This window comes from Oncorhynchus mykiss, chromosome 19 (genome assembly GCF_057628025.1).
Source record: "Oncorhynchus mykiss isolate SJ-2025 chromosome 19, ASM5762802v1, whole genome shotgun sequence".
In the NCBI taxonomy this organism is placed as follows: domain Eukaryota; kingdom Metazoa; phylum Chordata; class Actinopteri; order Salmoniformes; family Salmonidae; genus Oncorhynchus; species Oncorhynchus mykiss.
The window spans coordinates 47,294,136-47,316,938 of NC_143040.1; the positions used below are offsets into that span (position 1 = coordinate 47,294,136).

The 22,803-nt window shown below is 42.4% G+C and overlaps 1 protein-coding gene across 1 annotated transcript in view; it reads left to right on the forward strand.

Annotated features, from left to right (window-relative positions):
* Nucleotides 1–10,722: 10,722 nt before the first annotated feature.
* Nucleotides 10,723–22,803, forward strand: part of ldah (lipid droplet associated hydrolase) — a 73,938-nt gene continuing 61,857 nt past the window's right edge. The window contains exons 1-2 of the mRNA XM_021574123.3: nucleotides 10,723–11,145; nucleotides 11,721–11,873. Of these exons, the coding sequence (XP_021429798.1) occupies nucleotides 11,729–11,873 (145 nt within the window). The 5' untranslated portion in view covers nucleotides 10,723–11,145; nucleotides 11,721–11,728. The remainder of the gene's footprint in view (nucleotides 11,146–11,720; nucleotides 11,874–22,803) is intronic.

The following is a 22,803-nucleotide window of genomic DNA, read 5'->3' on the forward strand; positions in this document are numbered from 1 at the left end:
GTAGCCAGGTAGAGCTCAAGCTGGAGCAAAAATCCCTGGCACCCAGCCGCCACTCCATCGTACTCCTTTGGGGGCACGAGACGCAATGCGCTGGGACCAGACGATGACGGAGGAGGAGTGGGTTGTGTCGTCTGTGTGGGAGCTGGGGTGGATGTCGGGAGACCACTACTCTCCCATCGCTCCATCCTCTCCATCATCAGGTCCAACGCCGAACCGATCCGATGGAGGACGGCTGTGTGATGGAGGACGCGCTCCTCCATCGATGGAAGAGGGGTGGTCACTGCTCCTGCTGACTCCATGGTAAAAAGGTGCGGGCTTCTGTCAGTACTTCTAGAAGTAGTGGGTAGAGGAGTCAGAGCAGGGTAGTAGATACGTGGATAGTTTATTCCCAAAGCAACAGTGTCGGTCAACGCCACACACACGGGCGCTATAAGACCCAGTCCAAAACAACAGGACGAAACGGTTCGAGAAAAAATAACATCCACAGAAATCACACACACCAAATAACAGAAAACAGGCTCCCTAAACATGGATCTCAATCAGGGACAACGATTGGCAGCTGCCTCTGATTGAGAACCATTCCAGGCCAAACACAGAAATAGCAAATCATAGAAAACTAACATAGACAACCCACCCAACTCACGCCCTGACCATACTAAAACAAAAGACAAAACAAAGGAACTAAGGTCAGAACGTGACAATCTTTCAGGGTATATTGTCATAATTTTAATGTGGATATCACCAACCAAACCTATGTTGGTGTGAGCTTCTGCGATGCTTCCCGCAAGGATGGCATCACCACTTTCATGGCTTCAGTTGGTTTCCTCATATTCCTTCTTACAGGGAGGTCACCTTCACAGGTGTATGGAAAAGTGTTCAGCCTCTAACTGGTAAGAAACACCTGAATTACTGGCACTTTTATTTACTGCACATACTACAAACGTCTTTACTATAAATCGTCATAATGAAAGCTTAGAATTTTCTAGATGTTATTTTTTATGGACACAATACACAATACATTGGATTATTTTTGCTATATTTAGTGTTTATACTGAAGGTATGAGACAAATGCTGATCCCCTCTTGTTCCTTATCTATCCAGTCTAACCCCGACAAGGATACAGACATAGTGAGTGTCAAAGCCACTCTGAAGAGCTCTGAGAAGTTGAGTTTCCAGGTTGCCTGGAATATGGATACCATGCATTCCACCATTGAAGGGCTCAAAGAGCAGATGCCTGCCATCACAGATGTGCTGCTCAAATTCATAAACACGTATCACATAGCTCACTTTGGCTTCGATGTAAACCGTGCCTCCATGAAGCTGAAGAACTGTCTCCAACGTCCTTGAGAGAGCCTATCATGAGGTCCCAATGTGTCTCGATACACTACAGAATTTTATGAGAGAGATGTTTAGCAGCTGACAACATACTGTCTATCAACATCACTGATATGAGTGACACGCATCCACTAGGTTTTCAGTTCTTACGTTCATGCGTGAGACCAATTTCGCTTTTCCCGGACTAGAGGAGAGACTTTCTGGACAGGAGGTCTATGAGAGGGCCAGTCGCTCTATGTCTGCAGCCATTGACCGGGTTGCCCAAAGGTTCTTAAATCTCATGGAGGCCATAACTGAGATTGAACGTTTCATTAAATGTTTTGAGTTCCCCCTCTCTGGTAGCAATGTAGTCTTCAACGGAAAGAATATTGTTGCCAATCTGAGGTCTGCCATTAAAGCCACCAAGTATTATATAACCGACGAAGAGAGCGACTTGGAGGATGTGAGTCTGGAGGAGCTGATCCAGGAAGTGAATGAACTCCTGCAACTATGTTTCCAGATGGCAGGAGAGCTGATCCAGGAAGTGAATGAACTGCAGATGGCAGGAGAGTTCCTCAAATTGGAGGAAATCGAGGAAATGGCCCGCAAAATCTTGGTTGTGGCAAGATCTGAAGTTGGCGAGTACAAATACTGCCAAAATGAAGATCCAGGAAACCTATAATGAGGTGACCATGGAGCGTGTGAACAGTGACCTCAAGGAGCTTGCCGCTATTTTACAGTCTCACTTTTATGGGGGACTCAATGAATTTATCAACCTAATTGAGCAGGTGTCGTAAAGCATGGCTCCATACATTAGAGTAACCTTGAAAAAGATGGACGTTGATTTTCCCCTTCCCTTCTTCTGGAAGCCTTTCGGTGAGTGGCCAACGCAGATCAGGCAGTGAGTGAGCAATGCTTATCACCACTTGAATGAGAACAGCTAACTGCATTGACTTTGCTATGGAAAACCAAAAAATATTATACTAACATATATACATCATGTTTGAGCTGTTATTATATATGTATCTCTGTGTTAAATTTGAAAGTGAGTTTTATTTTTAAATTGCTGAACAATTAACAATTCATGTAGCATGTTGTTTATTTTTGATGACTATGTTAATTGAGACAAAAAGGGGATTTTTACAGCACAAGTGTAGTACTGTGCATTGTTCAATTCCAAGTTATGGTCAACAATGCATTCAAGTGGGATTCTTACATCCCAACAATGGAAGACGGTTCACACACATAAAGTACAGACTCCAAGATCCTTCTTTTGTTGGAGCTTAAGGTTGAAATAGTGTGGCCCTTAGATGGCAGGGTCGTCCAACTCATTGGAATATTTCTAGTTTTAGAAGTTCAGCTGTCTACAACATAGGAAGCTAAAAACCTTTGTTTGCTGGGTCCAGTTATTCACCCTTCACCCTGCCTCTTCTCTCCCTCTTGCCCTCCCTTCTTTCTCACTCCAAATATCCCATACAGCCTCTTGCCCTCTTTCATACTGTGTGCCACATTCCCCCTGCTTATTTCCCCTGGTTACCTGGTTGGACACTTAATGCCCCCCACAGCTATTTCATATACTCTCCCGAAGAGGGGCCCATAACAAATGTTGCTAAGCATGGTGGCTGTCACCTGTTTGGAATTCAGGGCTGTGTTGGTCGCCAGAGCGTGCTGCTTTTCCCACAGTAGTCTATCAAAAAGTTTTATGTTTGAGTTTTGCTCAAACATCAAACTGTATGGGCATCAAAAATATCAGAATATGTAAATGCATTCTATCTTATAAATAACTCACATTCGACTAAAAAAGGTTCAAGATCATTGCTGGAAAGGTGAACCAGAAAGGACTTTGGCTTCATGTATTACTTCATTATGAGCAATTTCAGAAAATGTCAAAAATGAAAAGTTCAGTGTGGCTTTATTTTCAGGAACAAACATGCAGTACATCATATTTCTTTAAATATTCATAGAAGTCAACAAATGACGGTGTGTTTTGGTGTTGGACACTAGCAAAACATTTGTTTTCATATTTTTCTAGTAAGACATATGGAGTATATAGAGTTATACAGTTGTAAACACATACTTTCTTCTGCTATTCAATCCCACTCCCCGCTCTCCCCACCTGACCCCAAAATGAAAGGCAAAAATAGAACAACCCATCCCTTCCCAATACCCCATTTCGTATTACATCGTCATACCAACATGATCACATATAGGCTTATTTCTCGAGCAGACATTGGTGGAATTGCATCATACATACTGTATGTCTGCAGGTGACCGGTGCACCTACTGGCTTGCCCAGAGGGTGCCACAATATGCTACAGGTGGCAAGACTTAACTGACAATGTTACTATAACACAAGCTATTGCCCAGATATTAAAGTGACTTCAGAGGTCATTAATAAGATGTCCTATTGTTAAATATTCCTGAATTGGATTACTGCCAGCCTTGAGTAATCTAATTTCTATGAAGGAGTAACAAGGCTGCAAAAGAAAACAAAATGTCTGTGATTTACGGGGTGCGTAAAAGGGAATGAAACATCCGCTGTGACACCCCCACCCCATTCCCATAATATTCCTCATGCACATTGTCAGCTGTGTGTCTTTAATGAGTAGAGGCAAAGGATATACTGCTTTGTCAAGACAAGGCCTAAATCCCTGTCATCAGCGTGAAGAAAAGATGGAGGAAAAGAGGGAGGAGAGCGGGGTGCCTTGTAAGAATTTGCAGATGAGTAGGTAAACCACCACTACCCTCCGTATTATTGGCCAACGTGCAGTCATTAGAAAACAAACTGGACAATCTACGATTAAGACTATCCTACCAATGGGACATTAAAAACTGTAAGAGCCTATATTTCACAGAGGCATGGCTGAACGACAACACGGACAATATAGAGCTGGCTGGCTTCTCCGTGCATCGGCAGGACAGAGCAGCTACGTCTGGTAAGACGAGGGGTGGGTGTGGGTCTATTTGTCAATAACTGCTGGTGCGTGATGACTAATATTAAAGAAGTCTCAAGGTATTGCTCGCCTGAGGTAGAATACCTCAAGATAAGCTGTAGACCACACTATCTACCAAGAGAGTTGTCATATATATTATTCATAGTCGTCTATTTAACACCACAAACCGATGCTGGCACTAAGACCACACTCAATGAGCTGTGTAAGGCCATTAGCAAACAAGAAAATGCTCATACAGAAGTGTCACTCCTAGTGGCCGGGGACTTTAATGCAGGCAAATCTGTTTTACCTCATTTCTACCAGCATGTCACAAGTGCAACCAGAGGGGAAAAAACTCAAGACCATCTTTACTGCACACACAGAGGCACATACAAAGCTCTCACCTCACCCTCCATTTGGCAAATCTGACCATAATTCCATCCTCCTGATTCCTGCTTACAAAAACTAAAGCAGGAAGTACCAGTGACTCACTCAATACGGAAGTGGTTAGATGATGTGGATGCTACACTACAGGACTGTTTGCTAGCACAGACTGGAATATGTTCTGGGATTCATCCAATGATATTGAGGAGTATTCCACCTCAGTCACCGGCTTCATCAATAAGTGCATTGACGACGTCGTCCCCACAGTGACCATACGTACATTTCCCAACCAGAAGCCATGAAATACAGGCAACATCCGCACCAAGCTAAGCTAAGCTCTAGCACCAAGGCTAGAGGTGCTGCTTTCAAGGAGTGGGACTCTAGAAATCTCGCTATGCCCTCAGACGAAACATCAAACAGGCAAAGTGTCAATAGAGAACTAAGATTGAATCCTACTACACCGGCTCTGACGCTCATCAGATGTGGCAGGGCTTGAAAAGTATTACGGGCTACAAAGGGAAACCAAGCCACGAGCTGCCCAGTGACGCAAGTCTTACAGACGAGCTAAATGCATTTTATTCTGGCTTCGAGGCAAGCAACACTGAAGCATGAATGAGAGCACCAGCTGTTCCCGGACAACTGTGTGATCACGCTTTCCGTAGCCAATGTGAGCAAGACCTTTAACCTTTCTAGGGCAGGGGTTCCGCTAGCGACAACATTCCGCTGAAAAGGCAGTGCGAGAAATTCAAAAATATTTTTTAGAAATATGTAACTTTCACACATTAACTAGTCCAATACAGCAAATGAAAGATAAACATCTTGTTAATTTACCCATCATGTCCGATTTCAAAAATGCTTTACAGCGAAAGCACAACATATTAGGTCATCGCCAAGTCAAAAAATACACAGCCATTTTCCAGCCAAAGATAGGAGTCACAAAAAGCAGAAATATAGATAAAATGAATCACTAACCTTTGATGATTTTCATCAGATGACACTCATAGGACATCATGTTACACAATGCATGTATGTATGTTTTGCTCGATAATGTGCATATTTATATCAAACATCTCAGTTTACATTGGCACCTTACGTGCAGTAATGTTTTGATTCCCAAACATCTGATTTTGCAGAAATACTCATAATAAACATTGATAAAAGATACAGTTATTCACAGAATTAAAGATAGACTTCTCCTTAATGCAACCGCTGTGGCAGATTTAAAAAAAACTTTACGGAAAAAGTATCATCTGAGAACGGCGGTCAGAGCCCAAAACAGCCAGAGGAATATCCACCATTTTCAACAAAGTTAGAAATAACACCATAAATATTCACTTACCTTTGCTGATCTTCATCAGAAGGCACTCCCAGGAATCTCGGTTCGACAGTAAATGACTGATTTGTTCCATAATGTTCCATAAATTCCATCATTTATGTCCAAATAGCCACTTGTTGTTAGCGTGTTCAGCCCAGTAATCCATCTTCATGAGGCACAGGCACTTCGTCCAGACAAAAACTCGAAAAGTTCCGTTACAGTCCTTAATAAAAAAGGCAAACGATGTATGGAATCAATATTTAGGATGTTTTTAACATAAAACATCAATAATGCTCCAACCGGAGAATTCCTTTGTCTGAAGAAAAGCACTGGAACGAGTGGTGACTCTGTCGGGAGCACGCGTCATGACACCAAGGCACACTGCCAGACCACTGACTCAAAGAGGTCTCATGAGCCCCTCCTTTATAGTAGAATCCTCATTCAAGTTTCTAAAGACGGTTGACATCTAGTGGAAGCCGTAGGAAGTGCAACTTTATCCATATCTCAATGTGTATTCGATAGGCCAAGCTTTGAAAAACTACAAACCTCAGATGTCCCACTTCCTGGTTGGATTTTTCTCGGGTTTTCACCTGCCATACGAGTTATGTTATACTCACAGACATCATTCAAACAGTTTTAGAAACTTCAGAGTGTTTTCTCTCCAATACTAATAATAATATGCATATATTAGCATCTGGGACAGAGTAGGAGGCAGTTCACTCTGGGAACGCTATTCATCCAAAAGTGAAAATGCTGCCCCCTATGCCAAAAAGGTTAATCAGGTCAACATTCACAAAGCCGCGGGGCCAGACGGATTACCAGATGTGTACTCAAAGCATGCACAAACCAACTGACAAGTGTCTTCACTGACATTTTCAACCTCTGCATGACCGAGTCTGTAATAACAACATCTTTCAAACAGACCATCAACACCCTGTGCCCAAGAACGCGAGGGTAACCTGCCAAAATTATTACCGCCACGTACCACTCACGTCGGTAGCCATGAAGTGGTTTGAAAGGCTGGTCATGGCTCACATCAACACCATCATGCCGGAAACCCTAGACCCACTCCAATTTGCATATCACCCCAACAGATCCACAGATGACGCAATCTTAATCAAACTCCACACTGCCCTTTCCCACCTGGACAAAAGGAACACCTATGTGAGAATGCTGTTCATTGACAACAGCTCAGCGTCCAACACCATAGTGCCTACAAAGTTCATCACAAAGCTAAGGACTAAAGGACCCTGGGACTAAACACCTCCCTCTGCAACTGGATCCTGGACTTCCTGATGGGCCTCCCCCAGGTGGTAAGGGTAGGCAACAACACATTGCCACACTGATCCTCAATACTGGGGCTCCTCAGGGGTGTGTGCTTAGTACCCTCCTGTACTCCCTGTTCACCCACAACTGTGTGGCCAAGCACGACTCCAGCACCGTCATTAAATTTGCTGATGACACAACAGTGGTAGGCCTGATCACCAACAACGATGAGACATCCTATAGGGATGAGGTCAGAGATCTGACAGTGTGGTGCCAGGACAACAACCTCTCCCTCAATGTGAGCAAGATAAAGGAGCTGATTGTGGACTATAGGAAAAGGGGGGCCGAACAGGCCCTCATTAACATCAACAGGGCTGAAGTGGAGCGGGTCAAGAGTTTCAAGTTCCTTGGTGTCCACATCACCAACGAACTATCATGGTCCAAACACACCAACACAGTTGTGAAGAGGGCACGACAACACCTATTCCCACTCAGGAGACTGAAATTATTTGGTATTGGTCACCAGATCCTCAACATCCTGACCGGTTGCATCACCACCTGGTGTGGCAACTGCTTGGCATCTGACCGTAGGGCACTACACAGGGTAGTGCATACAGCCAAGCTTCCTGACGTCCAGGACCTATATACTAGGCGGTGTCAGAGGAAGGCCCCAAAAATTGTCAAAAGACTCCAGTCACCCAAGTCATAGACTATTCTCTTTGCTATCGCACGGCAAGCGGTACCGGAGTGGCAAGTCTAGATCCAAAAGGCTTCTTAACAGTTTCAACCCCCAAGCCATAAGACTACTGAACAGCTAATCAAAGTGCTACCCAGACCCCTCTTTTACGCTGCTGCTACAAGCCATTAGACTGCTGAACAATTATTCAAATGTCCAATCGGACTATTTACATTGACCCCCCACCCTCTGTTTTTACATGGCTGCTACTCACTGTTTACTATATATGCATAGTCACTTTACAAATTACCTTAACTAACCTGTTCCCCCGCACATTGACTCGATACCGGTACCCCCTGTATATAACCTTGTTATTGTTACGTTATTTTCTTGTGTTACTTTTTTGATCTGATTAGATTTTTTTACTTTAGTTTATTTAGTAAATATTTTCTTAACTCTAATTCTGGAACTGTATTGTTGGTTAAGGGCTTGTAAGTAAGTATGTCACAGTAAGGTTGTTGTATTCGGCGCATGTGACAAATAACATTTGTTTTGAATTGATTTGATTTGATAAAAATCATATAAATTATTGTAAATTCTTGCAATGTTTCGTCTCAGTCCTAATTTGACCTTTAAGATCAGATGCAGCCTTGCTCCTGAGAGACCTTGGCATTTGGGTGTCATCAGCACCTTGCACCAGGATCATATTAGTCATAAGGTCAGTTTCCATTCCTCTAGGGAAGACACACTGGTACTTAAGAAAGACGACAAAGCCAGCCAGCTCTCTTCTCGCACCTGCTGACACCCATTGCTCTTGAAATGAAAAGGTTTTCCTTAAGTCAATCTGAGCTGACTTAACACCAACTTGATATATAAACTTGATATATTATAGCATGATACTCCTGATAATTTTGTGCAAGCTTTTCAAATTCCATTATTGTTTGTATCATTACTGTAAAGTTATGTTCCGCCTCCCTTACTAAGAAGGATGCCCCAAAAACAACTAAAGAACAAATCTGCAAATGGAAGAGAGGCACCTTTGACAGCAGGAGAGGGACATCCCACCACCTAGGAGGAGGAGTGGTTTCATTGCTACACACAATGTGCTGATATTGTCTTCTCCGTCAGCCCTCAAACATTAACGGCTCCCAGCTTGTGGCTTCTAAATAATAAGGAGTTCAGGTCTGGGAACTTTTCAGCCACCCCATCACACCACACCACATCACACCACATTCCATTGGAAACAGCAGCAACTTCACCACCACTGTTGCCTCCCACAGGCTGCATGAGAGCCTCCGATCTCCCTCCCTGCAGGTTTGGGAGCACATCCAATTTTGTGATGCACAGTGCCAAGCCTAGCTCCTCTTTGAGTGAACTCTTCACAGCTGGACCCAAATGACTTGCAGGTGTCTCTGTAGGCTGCACATCCCCGGCTCCCCCACTCATGGCCAACGGGGGCATCACCTTTGCCACATTGGGGATCACAGCTGGTGCAGCGTAACACTCAACAGGAAATGTCTGACAGCAGCCCGCCAACGTGAATATGGAAAATGTCCATATAGAGAGAGAGAGAGAGAGAGAGAGAGAGAGAGAGAGATAGAGAGAGAGAGAAAAATTGATGGGGTGGGAGGTCGGATAGTTGCTATGTAAATGCAACAGCCAAACAGGACATCTTTTGAATGTACTGTCCCATCTGACAAGGTGCAGGTGTAACAGTAAGTACTGTGATCATGAATTTTGCTGGACAATGGATGTGATGTTCAGTGGTTGTAAGTGTGCTATGGTTCTTACATGTTTCTCAATCATTGCCCAGCTGCTGTTTTATGGACCTGGTCAGGCATATATCAGCCCCTACATAGTGAAAGCTCTGAAATGTGGCTAACTGATTTAGGTTTAGGCCAGATCCAATGAGTTGAGGAGAGTTTTATCTCCTCTCCCGAGGGAGGCTCTCAGTCCTGCATGTTAACATGTTTCCTGAAATCAAAGCACACACACACACACACACACACACACACACACACACACACACACACACACACACACACACACACACACACAGACACACACACACACACACACACACACACACACACACACACACACACACACACACACACACACACACACACACACACACACACACACACACACAGACAGACAGAGGCATCTGCATTCCCATCAACAACAAACATTAAATATTCTCTGTCCCCTCCTGTACTCCCTGTTCACTCATGACTGCATGGCCAGGCACAACTCCAACACCATCATCAAGTTTTCTGATGACACAACAGTGGTAGGTCTGATCACCGACAATGATGAGACAGCCTATAGGGAGGAGGTCAGAGACCTGGCAGTGTGGTGCCAGGATAACAACCTCTCCCTCAACGTGATCAAGCAGTACCGGAGCGCCAAGTCTAGGTCCAAAAGGTTTCTTAACAGTTTCTACCCCCAAGCCATAAGACTCCTGAACAGCTAATCAAAGTGCTACCCAGACCCCGCTGTTATGCTGCTGCTACTAACCGGTGCCCCCGCACATTGACTCTGTACCGGTACCCCCTGTACATAGCCTCACTATTGTTATTTTACTGCTGCTGTTTAATTAAGTATTTGTTACTTTTATGTTTTATTTTCTATTTTTTACTTAACACTTATTTTTGTTAAACATTTCTTAAAGCATTGTTGGTTAAGGGCTTGTAAGTAAGCATTTCACTGTAAGGTCTGTAAGGACAGAAACAACTTTATTTTATATTAAATAGCTTTGTTTGTTTGAAGAACAATGTTTTCACTCCAGCTCAGAAGGTGGCGGTAATGCACCTAAACAATGTTTTCCACACTGGTATTGAACCTCAATGAGAAAGAAGAAGACGAAGCAAACGGCGACGTTTCAGACCATTTATATTGTAGTTGTGTTGCGCAGAATATCACATCGTTAAGTATTGATGGGATTTCAGCCGTATTAAACGCTGCTCCCATGTTTTAAAAGATCTGATACACAGCTGAATGGGCTCAGATCCCCACACATGCGGTCGTGTCTTCACGGTGTGATAATTTGCTGAACAGGGTTAAAATGTAGAAATCTAATCTGGAACGACACGGAAGACTGTCAGACTGGACCAGCACGAAGCCGGGTGCGCGCTATCGCTCGTGCTTCTTCAGTCTCACTGGCACACACTACTAAGGCATCACCATCTTCTGTGTAGCAAAGTATTTGGAATACAGTAGCTGCGGCAAAACATTTCATTTCGAGAAGTAATTTGGTATGTAATTATCGCTGTGAAAATATAGCTAGCTGACCTATTAGCAACATAATGCTAGCTAGCCAGCTCACAGAAAAATGTTCATATGCAATGAGCTAACAAGTTATCTAGGTTGACTTCAAATGCAAGACATGTCATGTCAGACAACCTAAAAACGATTACTTAAATGCTCAACTAATGCTTATAAGGTCATATAGCTAATGTATTACACTGACTGGGTGTCATAACACGTTTAGCTGATAACAAATAGGTGAAAGGTTGAGTGTAGTGTGTTCTATTAATCTCAGTCAAATTGGACCATTCTCGAAAGGACAGCCCCTATTAGCTACAGTAGCTGTGCAGTTGAGATGCATAGAAAATATTAGGCTACTTCTGTAAAGCTATTACTAAGGATAGGATGTATTTCATAGGGTGAATGTCTGATTATCTCCATAATAATGAAGGCTAGTACCCAATATTCATCCTATGAATAAAAAACTGTTTTTTGTCGCATAACAAACATAATGTAACATTAACAGATGTACAGTATGAAATAACAATACATAACCCTGTTTGTGCCTCTCTCTCTTGCTAAGCCTTTGAGATGGGATCCTCAGTGATGGAGGATAAGGATGAGGCCTGCACAGAGCACCTATACTGCTGTGGTGCTGTCACAGAAGTGCTCAAATTCGGCACCCGTAACCTACACTCTGGCAATCAACCTAAAGTGCTTTTTCTCATCATACCAGGTGAGTGTCATTAAAGCATTTTCTTAATTCAAGGGAAATGCATTATGCTATCACTGGTTAGATTATTGTGAGATGCCTGCCGTTTTCATCCGGAATCTGTATTGGGAAATCGACTACAGCCAAAGGTATTTTGAGTGGGCTATCCCTTTAAACTGGAGATATAAAAGTGGTATTGTTAATACTACAAATTAAATTGTATTCCTGACTAAGCAGTTTGCTGTAATTTACCCTTGGTGTCTCATCATCATGTCATGTGATGTTGATATTATTAAATGTGTTAAGCCTTACTCACTATCCTGAAAGTCTGAGACTATGTTCTCTGGACCAAATAGTACACCAACATCATTTGGGTCTCGTATGCCTCGATACAACTCTGCCTATGTCACCCACTTCTTTGTGTTTAAATTTGGAAACTTTGAGAAAGATGAGCCATAGAGTCAGGGGGAGATTCAGTCATGCCAGTGACCTTTGAAAGGTCCCAGTGACTGGAGCTCGTTCATTGCCCTCTGAATATCACTGAACTTGGGGCTCAATGGACCCTTTATGGCTGACAGAGACACTGCGAAGGCCCTGTTATTGTAGACCAGCTGCCCTTTTCCCTGTGATCAGAGCAATGATCTTTGTGTCCAACCTTAGGTACAACCGGTGTTTCATACCCTAAAGCACTCACAGGTGCCTCTGTGTTCTCTGTAGGTGTGTGTGTTTTGATTGACGAATGGAAACCATGACCTCCTCCAATGAAACTTATGTTTTTTGACTGTTTCGATAGAACACAGGTGCGACAGCCAATCATTCTAAAACGTCAATGCATGTAGCCGACTAGAATTATAGACATTCAGTAGATACTTTTGTATATATAGTGTATGTGGACACCCTTCAAATTAGGAGATTTGGCTATTTCAGCCACACCCATTGCTGACAGGTGTGTAAAATCGAGCACAATGCCATGCAATCTCCATAGACAAACATTGGCAGTAGAATGGCCTTACTGAAGAGCTCATTGATTTTTAATGTGGCACCATCATAGGATGCCACCTTTCCAACAAGTCAGTTCATCAAAGTCCTGCCCTGCTAGAGCTGCCCCGGTCAACTGTAAGTGCTGTTATTGTGAAGTGGAAACGTCTAGGAGCAACAATGGCTCAGCCGTGAAGTGGTAGGCCACACAAGCTCACAGAACGGTACCGCTGAGTGCTGAATCGTGCAGCACTTAAATATCTTCTGTCCTCGGTTGCAACACTCACTATCGATTTCCAAACTGTCTCTGGAAGCAATGTCAGCACAAGAACTGTTCGTCGGGAGCTTCATGAAATTAGTTTCCATAGCCGAACAGCCACACACAAGCCTAAGATCACCATGCACAATGCCATGCGTTGGCTGGAGTGGTGTAAAGCTCGCCGCCATTGGACTCTAGAGCAGTGGAGACGTATTCTCTGGAAACAGGTTCTCTGGACTGATGAATCAGGCTTTACCATCCGACAGACAAATCTGGGTTTGGTGGATGCCAGGAGAAGGCTATCTGCCCCAATGCAGTGCCAACTGTGCCAATGATAAAATATGGCGACAACAGACATGGCAAGTCTGCTTCTAGCTCTTAAGCAACTTTGCAGTATTTTGTTTTTTGTGTGTACATTATTAGCCCAAAACATTTTTGTGTTATTACATACAGCCGGAAATAACTTTTGGATTTCAGAGCGGCGGTAACTCACCAGCATTACGACTTTCCCGAATTGTATCTTGTAACCCACAGAACAATTGAACTTATCACAGAGGCTGCTCCAAGATGCCGCCGGCGGAGAAGAGGTATTCGGTGTGGACTTCTAGTCCGACTCAGGAGGTGGACACACCATCCACCGCTTCCGAGTATATTGCTCGCTAATGTTCCGTTTCTGGACAATAAAGTAGATGAGCTCAGGGCAAGCATCTCCTTCCAGAGCGACATCAGGGACTGTAACATACTCTGTTTCACAGAATCATGGCTCTCTCGAGATATACTGTGTTCTCGGTTCATCACACAGACAGGAATAAAGTCGGGGGTGTTAGTTTTATGATTAACTACTCATGGTGTGATTGTGATAACATACAGAAACTCAAGTCCTTTTTTTCACCCAACCTAGAATACCTCACAATCAAATGCCGACCGTATTACCTCCCAAGAGAATTCTCTTCTGTATTATAGTCACAGCCATGTACAGTGCCTTGCGAAAGTATTCATCCCCCTTGAACTTTGCGACCTTTTGCCACATTTCAGGCTTCAAACATAAAGATATAAAACCCTATTTTTTTGTGAAGAATCAACAACAAGTGGGACACAATCATGAAGTGGAACGACATTTATTGGATATTTCAAACTTTTTTAACAAACAAAAACTGAAAAATTGGGCGTGCAAAATTATTCAGCCCCCTTAAGTTAATACTTTGTAGCGCCACCTTTTGCTGCGATTACAGCTGTAAGTCGCTTGGGGTATGTCTCTATCAGTTTTGCACATCGAGAGACTGACATTTTTTCCCATTCCTCCTTGCAAAATAGCTCGAGCTCAGTGAGGTTGGATGGAGAGCATTTGTGAACAGCAGTTTTCAGTTCTTTCCACAGATTCTCGATTGGATTCAGGTCTGGACTTTGACTTGGCCATTCTAACACCTGAATGTGTTTATTTTTGAACCATTCCATTGTAGATTTTGCTTTATGTTTTGGATCATTGTCTTGTTGGAAGACAAATCTCCGTCCCAGTCTCAGGTCTTTTGCAGACTCCATCAGGTTTTCTTCCAGAATGGTCCTGTATTTGGCTCCATCCATCTTCCCATCAATTTTAACCATCTTCGCTGTCCCTGCTGCCACCACCATGTTTGACAGTGGGGATGGTGTGTTCAGCTGTGTTGCTTTTATGCCAAACATAACGTTTTGCATTGTTGCCAAAAAGTTCAATTTTGGTTTCATCTGACCAGAGCACCTTCTTCCACATGTTTGGTGTGTCTCCCAGGTGGCTTGTGGCAAACTTTAAACGACACTTTTTATGGATATCTTTAAGAAATGGCTTTCTTCTTGCCACTCTTCCATAAAGGCCAGATTTGTGCAATATACGACTGATTGTTGTCCTATGGACAGAGTCTCCCACCTCAGCTGTAGATCTCTGCAGTTCATCCAGAGTGATCATGGGCCTCTTGGCTGCATCTCTGATCAGTCTTCTCCTTGTATGAGCTAAATGTTTAGAGAGACGGCCAGGTCTTGGTAGATTTGCAGTGGTCTGATACTCCTTCCATTTCAATATTATCGCTTGCACAGTGCTCCTTGGGATGTTTAAAGCTTGGGAAATCTTTTTGTATCCAAATCCGGCTTTAAACTTCTTCACAACAGTATCTCGGACCTGCCTGGTGTGTTCCTTGTTCTTCATGATGCTCTCTGCGCTTTTAACGGACCTCTGAGACTATCACAGTGCAGGTGCATTTATACGGAGACTTGATTACACACAGGTGGATTGTATTTATCACCATTAGTCATTTAGGTCAACATTGGATCATTCAGAGATCCTCACTGAACTTCTGGAGAGAGTTTGCTGCACTGAAAGTAAAGGGGCTGAATAATTGTTCACGCCCAATTTTTCAATTTTTGATTTGTTAAAAAGTTTGAAATATCCAATAAATGTTGTTCCACTTCATGATTGTGTCCCACTTGTTGTTGATTCTTCACAAAAAAATACAGTTTTATATCTTTATGTTTGAAGCCTGAAATGTGGCAAAAGGTCGCAAAGTTCAAGGGGGCCGAATACTTTCGCAAGGCACTGTATATTCCCCCTCAAGGCGATACCACGGCGGCCCTCGAGGAACTACACTGGACTTTACGCAAACTGGAAACCACATATCTTGAGGCTGCATTAATTGTAGCTGGGGACTTTAACCTCTTGAATCTATGGGGGCGCTATTTCATTATTGGATAAAAAAAACGTGCCCGTTTTAAGCGCAATATTTTGTCACGAAAAGACGCTCGACTATGCATATAATTGACAGCTTTGGAAAGAAAACACTCTGACGTTTCCAAATCTGCAAAGATATTGTCTGTGAGTGCCCCAGAACTGATGCTACAGGCGAAACCAAGATGAAACTTCAAAGAGGAAGTGAGCAAAAGTTTCGAGGCGCTGTTTTCCATTGTCTCCTTATATGGCTGTGAATGCGCCAGGAACGAGCCTACACTTTCTGCCGTTTCCCTAAGGTGTCTGCAGCATTGTGACGTATTTGTAGGCATATCATTGGAAGATTGGCCATAAGAGACTACATTTACCAGGTGTCCGCCCGGTGTCCTTTGTCGAAATTGGTGCGTAATCTTCAGCTGCAAGCATTCTTCCATGGGATTCAGAGGAGAAAGCAGACTTCCACGAACGATATATCATCGAAGAGATATGTGAAAAACACCTTGAGGATTGATTCTAAACAACGTTTGCCATGTTTCAGTCGATATTATGGAGTTAATTTGGAAAAAAGTTTGGCGTTTTGATGACTGAATTATTATTATTTTTTTGTATTTTTTTTTGGTTTTGAACAAAACGGAGCGATTTCTCCTACACAAAGAATCTTTTTGGAAAAACTGAACATTTGCTATCTAACTGAGAGTCTCCTCATTGAAAACATCCGAAGTTCTTCAAAGGTAAATGATTTTATTTGAATGCTTTTCTTGTTTTTGTGAAAATGTTGCCCGCTAAATGCTACGCTAGCTATCAATACTGTTACACAAATGCTTGTTTTGCTATGGTTGAAAAGCATATTTTGAAAATCTGAGATGACAGTGTTGTTAACAAAAGGCTAAGCTTGAGAGCTAGCATATTTATTTCATTTCATTTGCGATTTTCATGAATAGTTAACGTTGCGTTATGGTAATGAGCTTGAGGCTGTATTCACGATCCCGGATCCGGGATGGCTAGTATCAAGATTAACAAAGCAAATTTGAGGAAAACACAACCAAAGTTCTGTCAATACATTGACTGTAGTACTCGCTTAGGAAAAACATTAGATCACTGCTACTCGCCTTTTCGAGACGCCGACAAGGCCCTCCCTTAGGCAAATCAGATTACGATTCCATTTTTCTCCTCCTTTCCTACAGGCAAAAAGTCAAACAGGAAATACACGTGCTAAGGTGTATTCAACGCTGGTCTGACCAATCATTTCCCAACAATCGTTTACAGACAGATTATTTAACTTATAGTTCACTGTATCACAATTCCAGTGGGTCAGAAGTTCACATACACTAAGTTGACTTTGCCTTTAAACAGCTTGGAAAATTCCAGAAAATTATGTCATGGCTTTAGAAGCTTCTGATAGGCTAATTGACATCATTTGAGTCAATTGGAGATGTACTTGTGGATGTATTTCAACCTTCAAACCTACCTTCAAACTCAGTTCCTCTTTGCTTGACATCATGCTAAAATCAAAAGAAATCAGCCAAGACCTCAGAAAAATTATTGTAGACCTCCACAAGTCTGGTTCATTCTTGGGAGCAATTTCCAAACACCTGAAGGTACCACGTTTATCTGTACAAACAATAGTATGCAAGTATAAACAACATGGGACCATGCAGCCACCATACCGCTCAGGAAGGAGACGCTTTCTGTCTCCTAGAGATGAATGTTATTTGGTGCGGAAAGTACAAATCAATCCCTGAACAACAGCAAAGGACCTTGTGAAGATGCTGGAGGAAACAGGTACAAAGTATCTATATCCACAGTAAAACGAGTCCTATATCGACATAACCTGAAAGGTCGCTCAGCAAGGAAGAAGCCACTGCTCCAAAACCGCTATAAAAAAGCCAGACTATGGTTTTCACCTGCACATGGGGACAAACATCTTACTTTTGGGAACTGTTTGGCCATAATGACCATCGTTATGTTTGGAGGAAAAAGGGGGAGGCTTGCAAGCCCGAGGAACACCATCCCAACCGTGAAGCACAGGGGTGGCAGCATCATGTTGTGGGGGTGCTTTACTGCAGGAGGGACTGGTGCGCTTCAAAAAATAGATGGCATCATGAGGAAAGAAAATTATGTTGATTTATTGAAGCAACATCTCAAGACATCAGTCAGGCAGGAAGTTAAAGCTTGGTCGCAAATGGGTCTTCCAAATGGACAATGACCCCAAGCATACTTCCAAAGTATTGGTGTGGCCATCACAAAGCCCTGACCTCAATTCTATAGAAAATTTGTGGGCAGAACTGAAAAAGCATGTACGAGCAAGGAGGCCTACAAACCTGACTCAGTTACACCAGCTCTGTCAGGAGGAATTGGGCAAAATTCATCCAACTTATTGTGGGAAGCTTGTGGAAGGCTACCCGACACGTTTGACCCAGGTTAAACAATTTAAAGGCAATGCTACCAAAAACTAATTGAGTGTATGTAAACTTCTGACCGTTTGGGAATGTGATGAAAGACATGAAATCTGCCATTTTAAAATACAATTATTTTTAAAAATAAAGTGGTGATCCTAACTGACCTAAGACAGGGAATTTTTACTAGGATTAAATGTCAGGAATTGTGAAAATCTGTGTTTGAATGTATTTGGCTAAGGTGTATGTAAACTTCCGACTTCAACTGTATATACTACTATTCTATTCTACTGTATTTTAGTCAATGCCACTCCGATTTTGCAAGTCTTAATATTTATATATTTATTTTTTCCGTTATTTTACTTTTAGATTTGTGTATTGTTGTGAATTGTTAGATATTACTGCACTTTTGGAGCTAGGAACACAAGCATTTCTCTAAACCCGCAATAACATCTGCTAAATATGTGTATGTGACCAATAACATTTGATTTGATTTGTAAAGTTTGGTGGAGGAGGAATAATGGTCTGGGGCTGTTTTTCAGACCCCTTAGTTCCAGTGAAGGGAAATATTTATGCTACAGCATACAATGACATTCTAGGCGATTCTTTGCTTCCATCTTTGTGGCAACAGTTTGGGGAAATCCCTTTCCTGTTTCAGCATGACAATGCCGCGTACACAATGCAAGGTCCAATGGTTTGTTGAGATCGGTGTGGAAGAACTTGACTGGCCTATACAGAACCCTAACCTGAACCCCATTCAATTTCTTTGGGATGAATTGAAACGCCGACTGCGAACAAGGCCTAATCGCCCAACATCAGTGCCGACCTCACTAATGCTCTTGTGGCTGAATTGAAGCAAGTCCCCTCAGCATTGTTCTAACATAATGTTCCGAAATCCAACAAGCATTCCAACATGCACCCGCAATAACATCTGCTAAATATGGGTATGTAACCAATAAAACATTTGATTTTGATCTTGTTGAAAGACTTCCCAGATGAGTGGAGGCTGTTATAGCAGCAAAGGGGGGACCAGCTCCATATTAATGCCCATGATTTTGGAATTATAGGTTTGACGAGCAGGTATCCACCTACTTTTGGTCATGTAGTGTATATTCCTTAAAATGTTTACATGAAAATTTGTTCGTAAAAAGTTTGAAAACTTTTAATACCAGCACCTAATATGTTTTGTAATGTGTAGGTGAATGTTCTATATTCTGTGTGATTGTGTTGTGTGTGAGCCTCTGACGTCTTGATTTCCTCCTGAGGATCAATAAAGGGTAAATGGATAGGATAGCCTACTTGATACACAGGCCACCCTCATCGGCCACCCTCCATCAATATATCCCTCCACCCTCCCTCCAGGCATCCCTCCATTCTCAACAGATGGAGGAGAGTTAAAAAGGTCAGCAAGATCAAGGGAGGGAATGGCAATCAAATGTTACCTCCAGGTTACATTCCAAAATCATTCCACCAAATATTTCAGCAATGTATGAAAAAAGCAAAACCAATAACTTGGGCTGACATTCCAGTGCTAGCCCTCAATCCACATGCCACAATGCTATTAGCAGTACCAGGCATGTTACTATTCGATAAACGTCTGAATTGTGCCCCTGTAATACCACCGTGATTAAGGTGAGTTAAAATACATATTTTAAGGTGTGTAAGATTTACCACTGCTCATTGATAACTTCAACTGCTTGATTTTCGCAGAATAAGCCTACAAGGCAAATGTGTTTTTGGAAGTATAACTCAACCTTTGGAAGTGCAGTGGAAGTTCTAAGTGCACTGCAGGTGCGGGACTACGTCATTGCTGCGGTACTTCTGGCACCAAGCCGAGAGGTCAAAGACGCTAGGGAGGGAGGTCTGCACAGTGTTCAGCTCAGCAGGACCAAATTTATAGGCACTAGAAAAGCGCCCTTTCTGGTGAGGGAAGAAGGGAGGAAAGATAACAAGTGGGAAAGACTGGGAGGGGTTGGTTTGACTTTTCCTTGAATTACTCAAGCTTAGAGGGATTCAGGAGTTGTCCTCTTCAAAAACTGATACATTTGGTCACGAGACATCTGTATTTAAAGAATTAGGCCTAATAGATACCTATTGTGTAATGAGTCAGTCTCACATTAAGGTAGTTACAGTATGTCACTACATTAATAGTGCATCATGTGTCACTCTCTAATTGCCAGTGTCTGCTATATATATATTTTGGACCTGAACTGTGGCTAACAGGGAATTCCGTTAAAGGTGCACTATTCAGAAATTGCTCTACCATTTCCTGGTTGCTAAAATTTTAATTGATCGCATAATTTCAGTTTATGTGACAAAGCAAGCAAGTATAGTGTAGAGTCATTGTACCATCTAAACCGCTGTGAAATATATTTTCCAAATCCAAAAATATCAGTAGCTGGTGTACAAAACTGAAAGTAAAAGACGCAAAAACTCAACTTTAGAATGGGAAGCATAGAAATAGTGCCCATAGAACAGATGTATCACTTCTTAGACTTGCTTTCAATGAGAATGACAGATCTATAACTCATGTCTATGTGAATTTGGTCGGGTCGCCCAAATAGTTACATATTGCAGCTTTAAAGCGACAGACACACTAAAACAATAAGAATGTACTTTTATTGAGTTATTATATATTAGAAACAAATAATATTTGATTAAATAATGGATATTTCCAACAATGTAACATATAATAATAATGAAATAACTGTTTTACTAACTTTAATCTCTTACTAACTTATTCCCTAATCAAGAAGACTTCTGACTTTTCTTTCCTTCTATAGGCTGTCTGCTTCGTTCCTCCTATAGAGGGAGTGGTGTTACTGTCACACAGTGCTAGTTGGGGAAGGGAAACATATTAAAGTGTGGATTCAAGCCTGACAGCTCTCTCTCTACCCATTGTCTGCAGTTTGAACAGATGCAGGACCTCCCCTGGTATTTGATACTTTGACCCACAGATCTCTTTAAAGCATTATAAAGTAAACACCTTCTTCCTTAGGCTGAATGAAATACCATTATAGCCTCATAATTTGTCTGGGTCGACCCTGCAGACTTAAGGAGCATGTAGTTCACTCTGACTGGTTAAATAAACAGATATTATTTATATGTAGTAAGACATTACATTACTAACTGGCTGCTCACCCTTTCAAGTTTTTCTCTCCCTTTTTTTTGTCAAGAGTTAGAATTATGTATTGAAAATACATTTTAAGAAGGCCATCTGTGAGAACCCCAAGAGAGCAGGGTGTGAGAGGAGATTTAGTAATAAAGAGAGAGTGAATGATGACTGTCAAGTCAAGACCCCTTGCCTGCAATGTGCAGCGTCGTCACAGACAGCTATGAAGAATGGCCTAACCAGTGAAGAGTAGCGTGCTGCTTATCCTTCATCTCCCTGTATATCCTTTATCTCCCTGTAGTCTGTAATATTTATTGTATCAGTTACATTTTTGGTACCAGTTGCTGAAATCAAAAATAGTTTTACATTTCCCAATTAGGTGGGTATGGGTACAGTGTGCTTGTGAAGTCCTCATTGTAGTCTAAATTAGTTATGACTTGTTTAATGGCTAGCCGACATCTGGTGTGGCCTTTGCTGTTGCGGTAGATGGTGTAACTTCGTCAGAATTTCCCATCGCTGTCTCATCGAAAACAATGACATCTGAATTTCGTCCTGCTGTTGTGCTTTACCTACAGTACCTGAGTACAACAATCGGAAACCCTATTTGCTCCCACTACTTCAATACCTCTGTCATGGATCATTTAGTACTCAGGTGTTTAAGAGTCTTATTGTGGAGTTAAGTATTCAGGCTTTTCCCTCTCAACCACTGAGTCATGATTCTGTGAGACCTCAGCCATCTCTCTCCATCAACTCATTTGTAACCCATTGTTAGTTCAGGTTTCTTACTATGTGCTCTGTCTCTCTTTCAGCCCACAGACTTAACATTGTGTACTAATGTCATTTGTTCTATCCATTTGTTTTTGTCTTATTTTTTCACAAAAGGGGACTTCTGCAATCTCCTTCATGACCTCTCTTGAGTGAGAGGTACACTCGTCGCAACATAGAACCCACGTAATCCGCCCCTGGTCCATCAATTGGCTGTGAACACCAGACAGATGTAACCTCCAGCGATTCACATTCCAAACTCAGCTTTGCTGATAGAGACAGATGTTGGGCCCAAAACTCATACAAATACTGAAGCTTATGTTCATAAAGACCAAGAATCAGTTGAAAGTTCATCTGTTCACATCCCAATTATGTGTTCAGATTCGGGTACCTGTCTACTTTTTGCAAAAGCGCGGTCTGAGGTGTGGTCCCAGACTGCTACAGTATAAAGCTGTTTTCTTTTCTACACTTCCCCCGAGTTCAAACTTATTCAAGCTGTGTGACAGTGGGATTCAGGGGGCCTTCATTACTTCTCTTGGGAGTGCAAGCCACAAGCGGGATAATGGGGGCGTCTGTTGTGGTGCCTAGCAAAAATAGCACTGTCATTTCCAATGGCACATCTCTGGTATGGGCTAGGTTTCTGAAAACCTGCTTCTTGAGCATGTCTGGGGCCATCTGGGAGAGATTTGGAAACCCAGCGTGAATAAAAACATACAAATGTATTTAATCAGTAGGCTGGGAGGGGCTGTGGA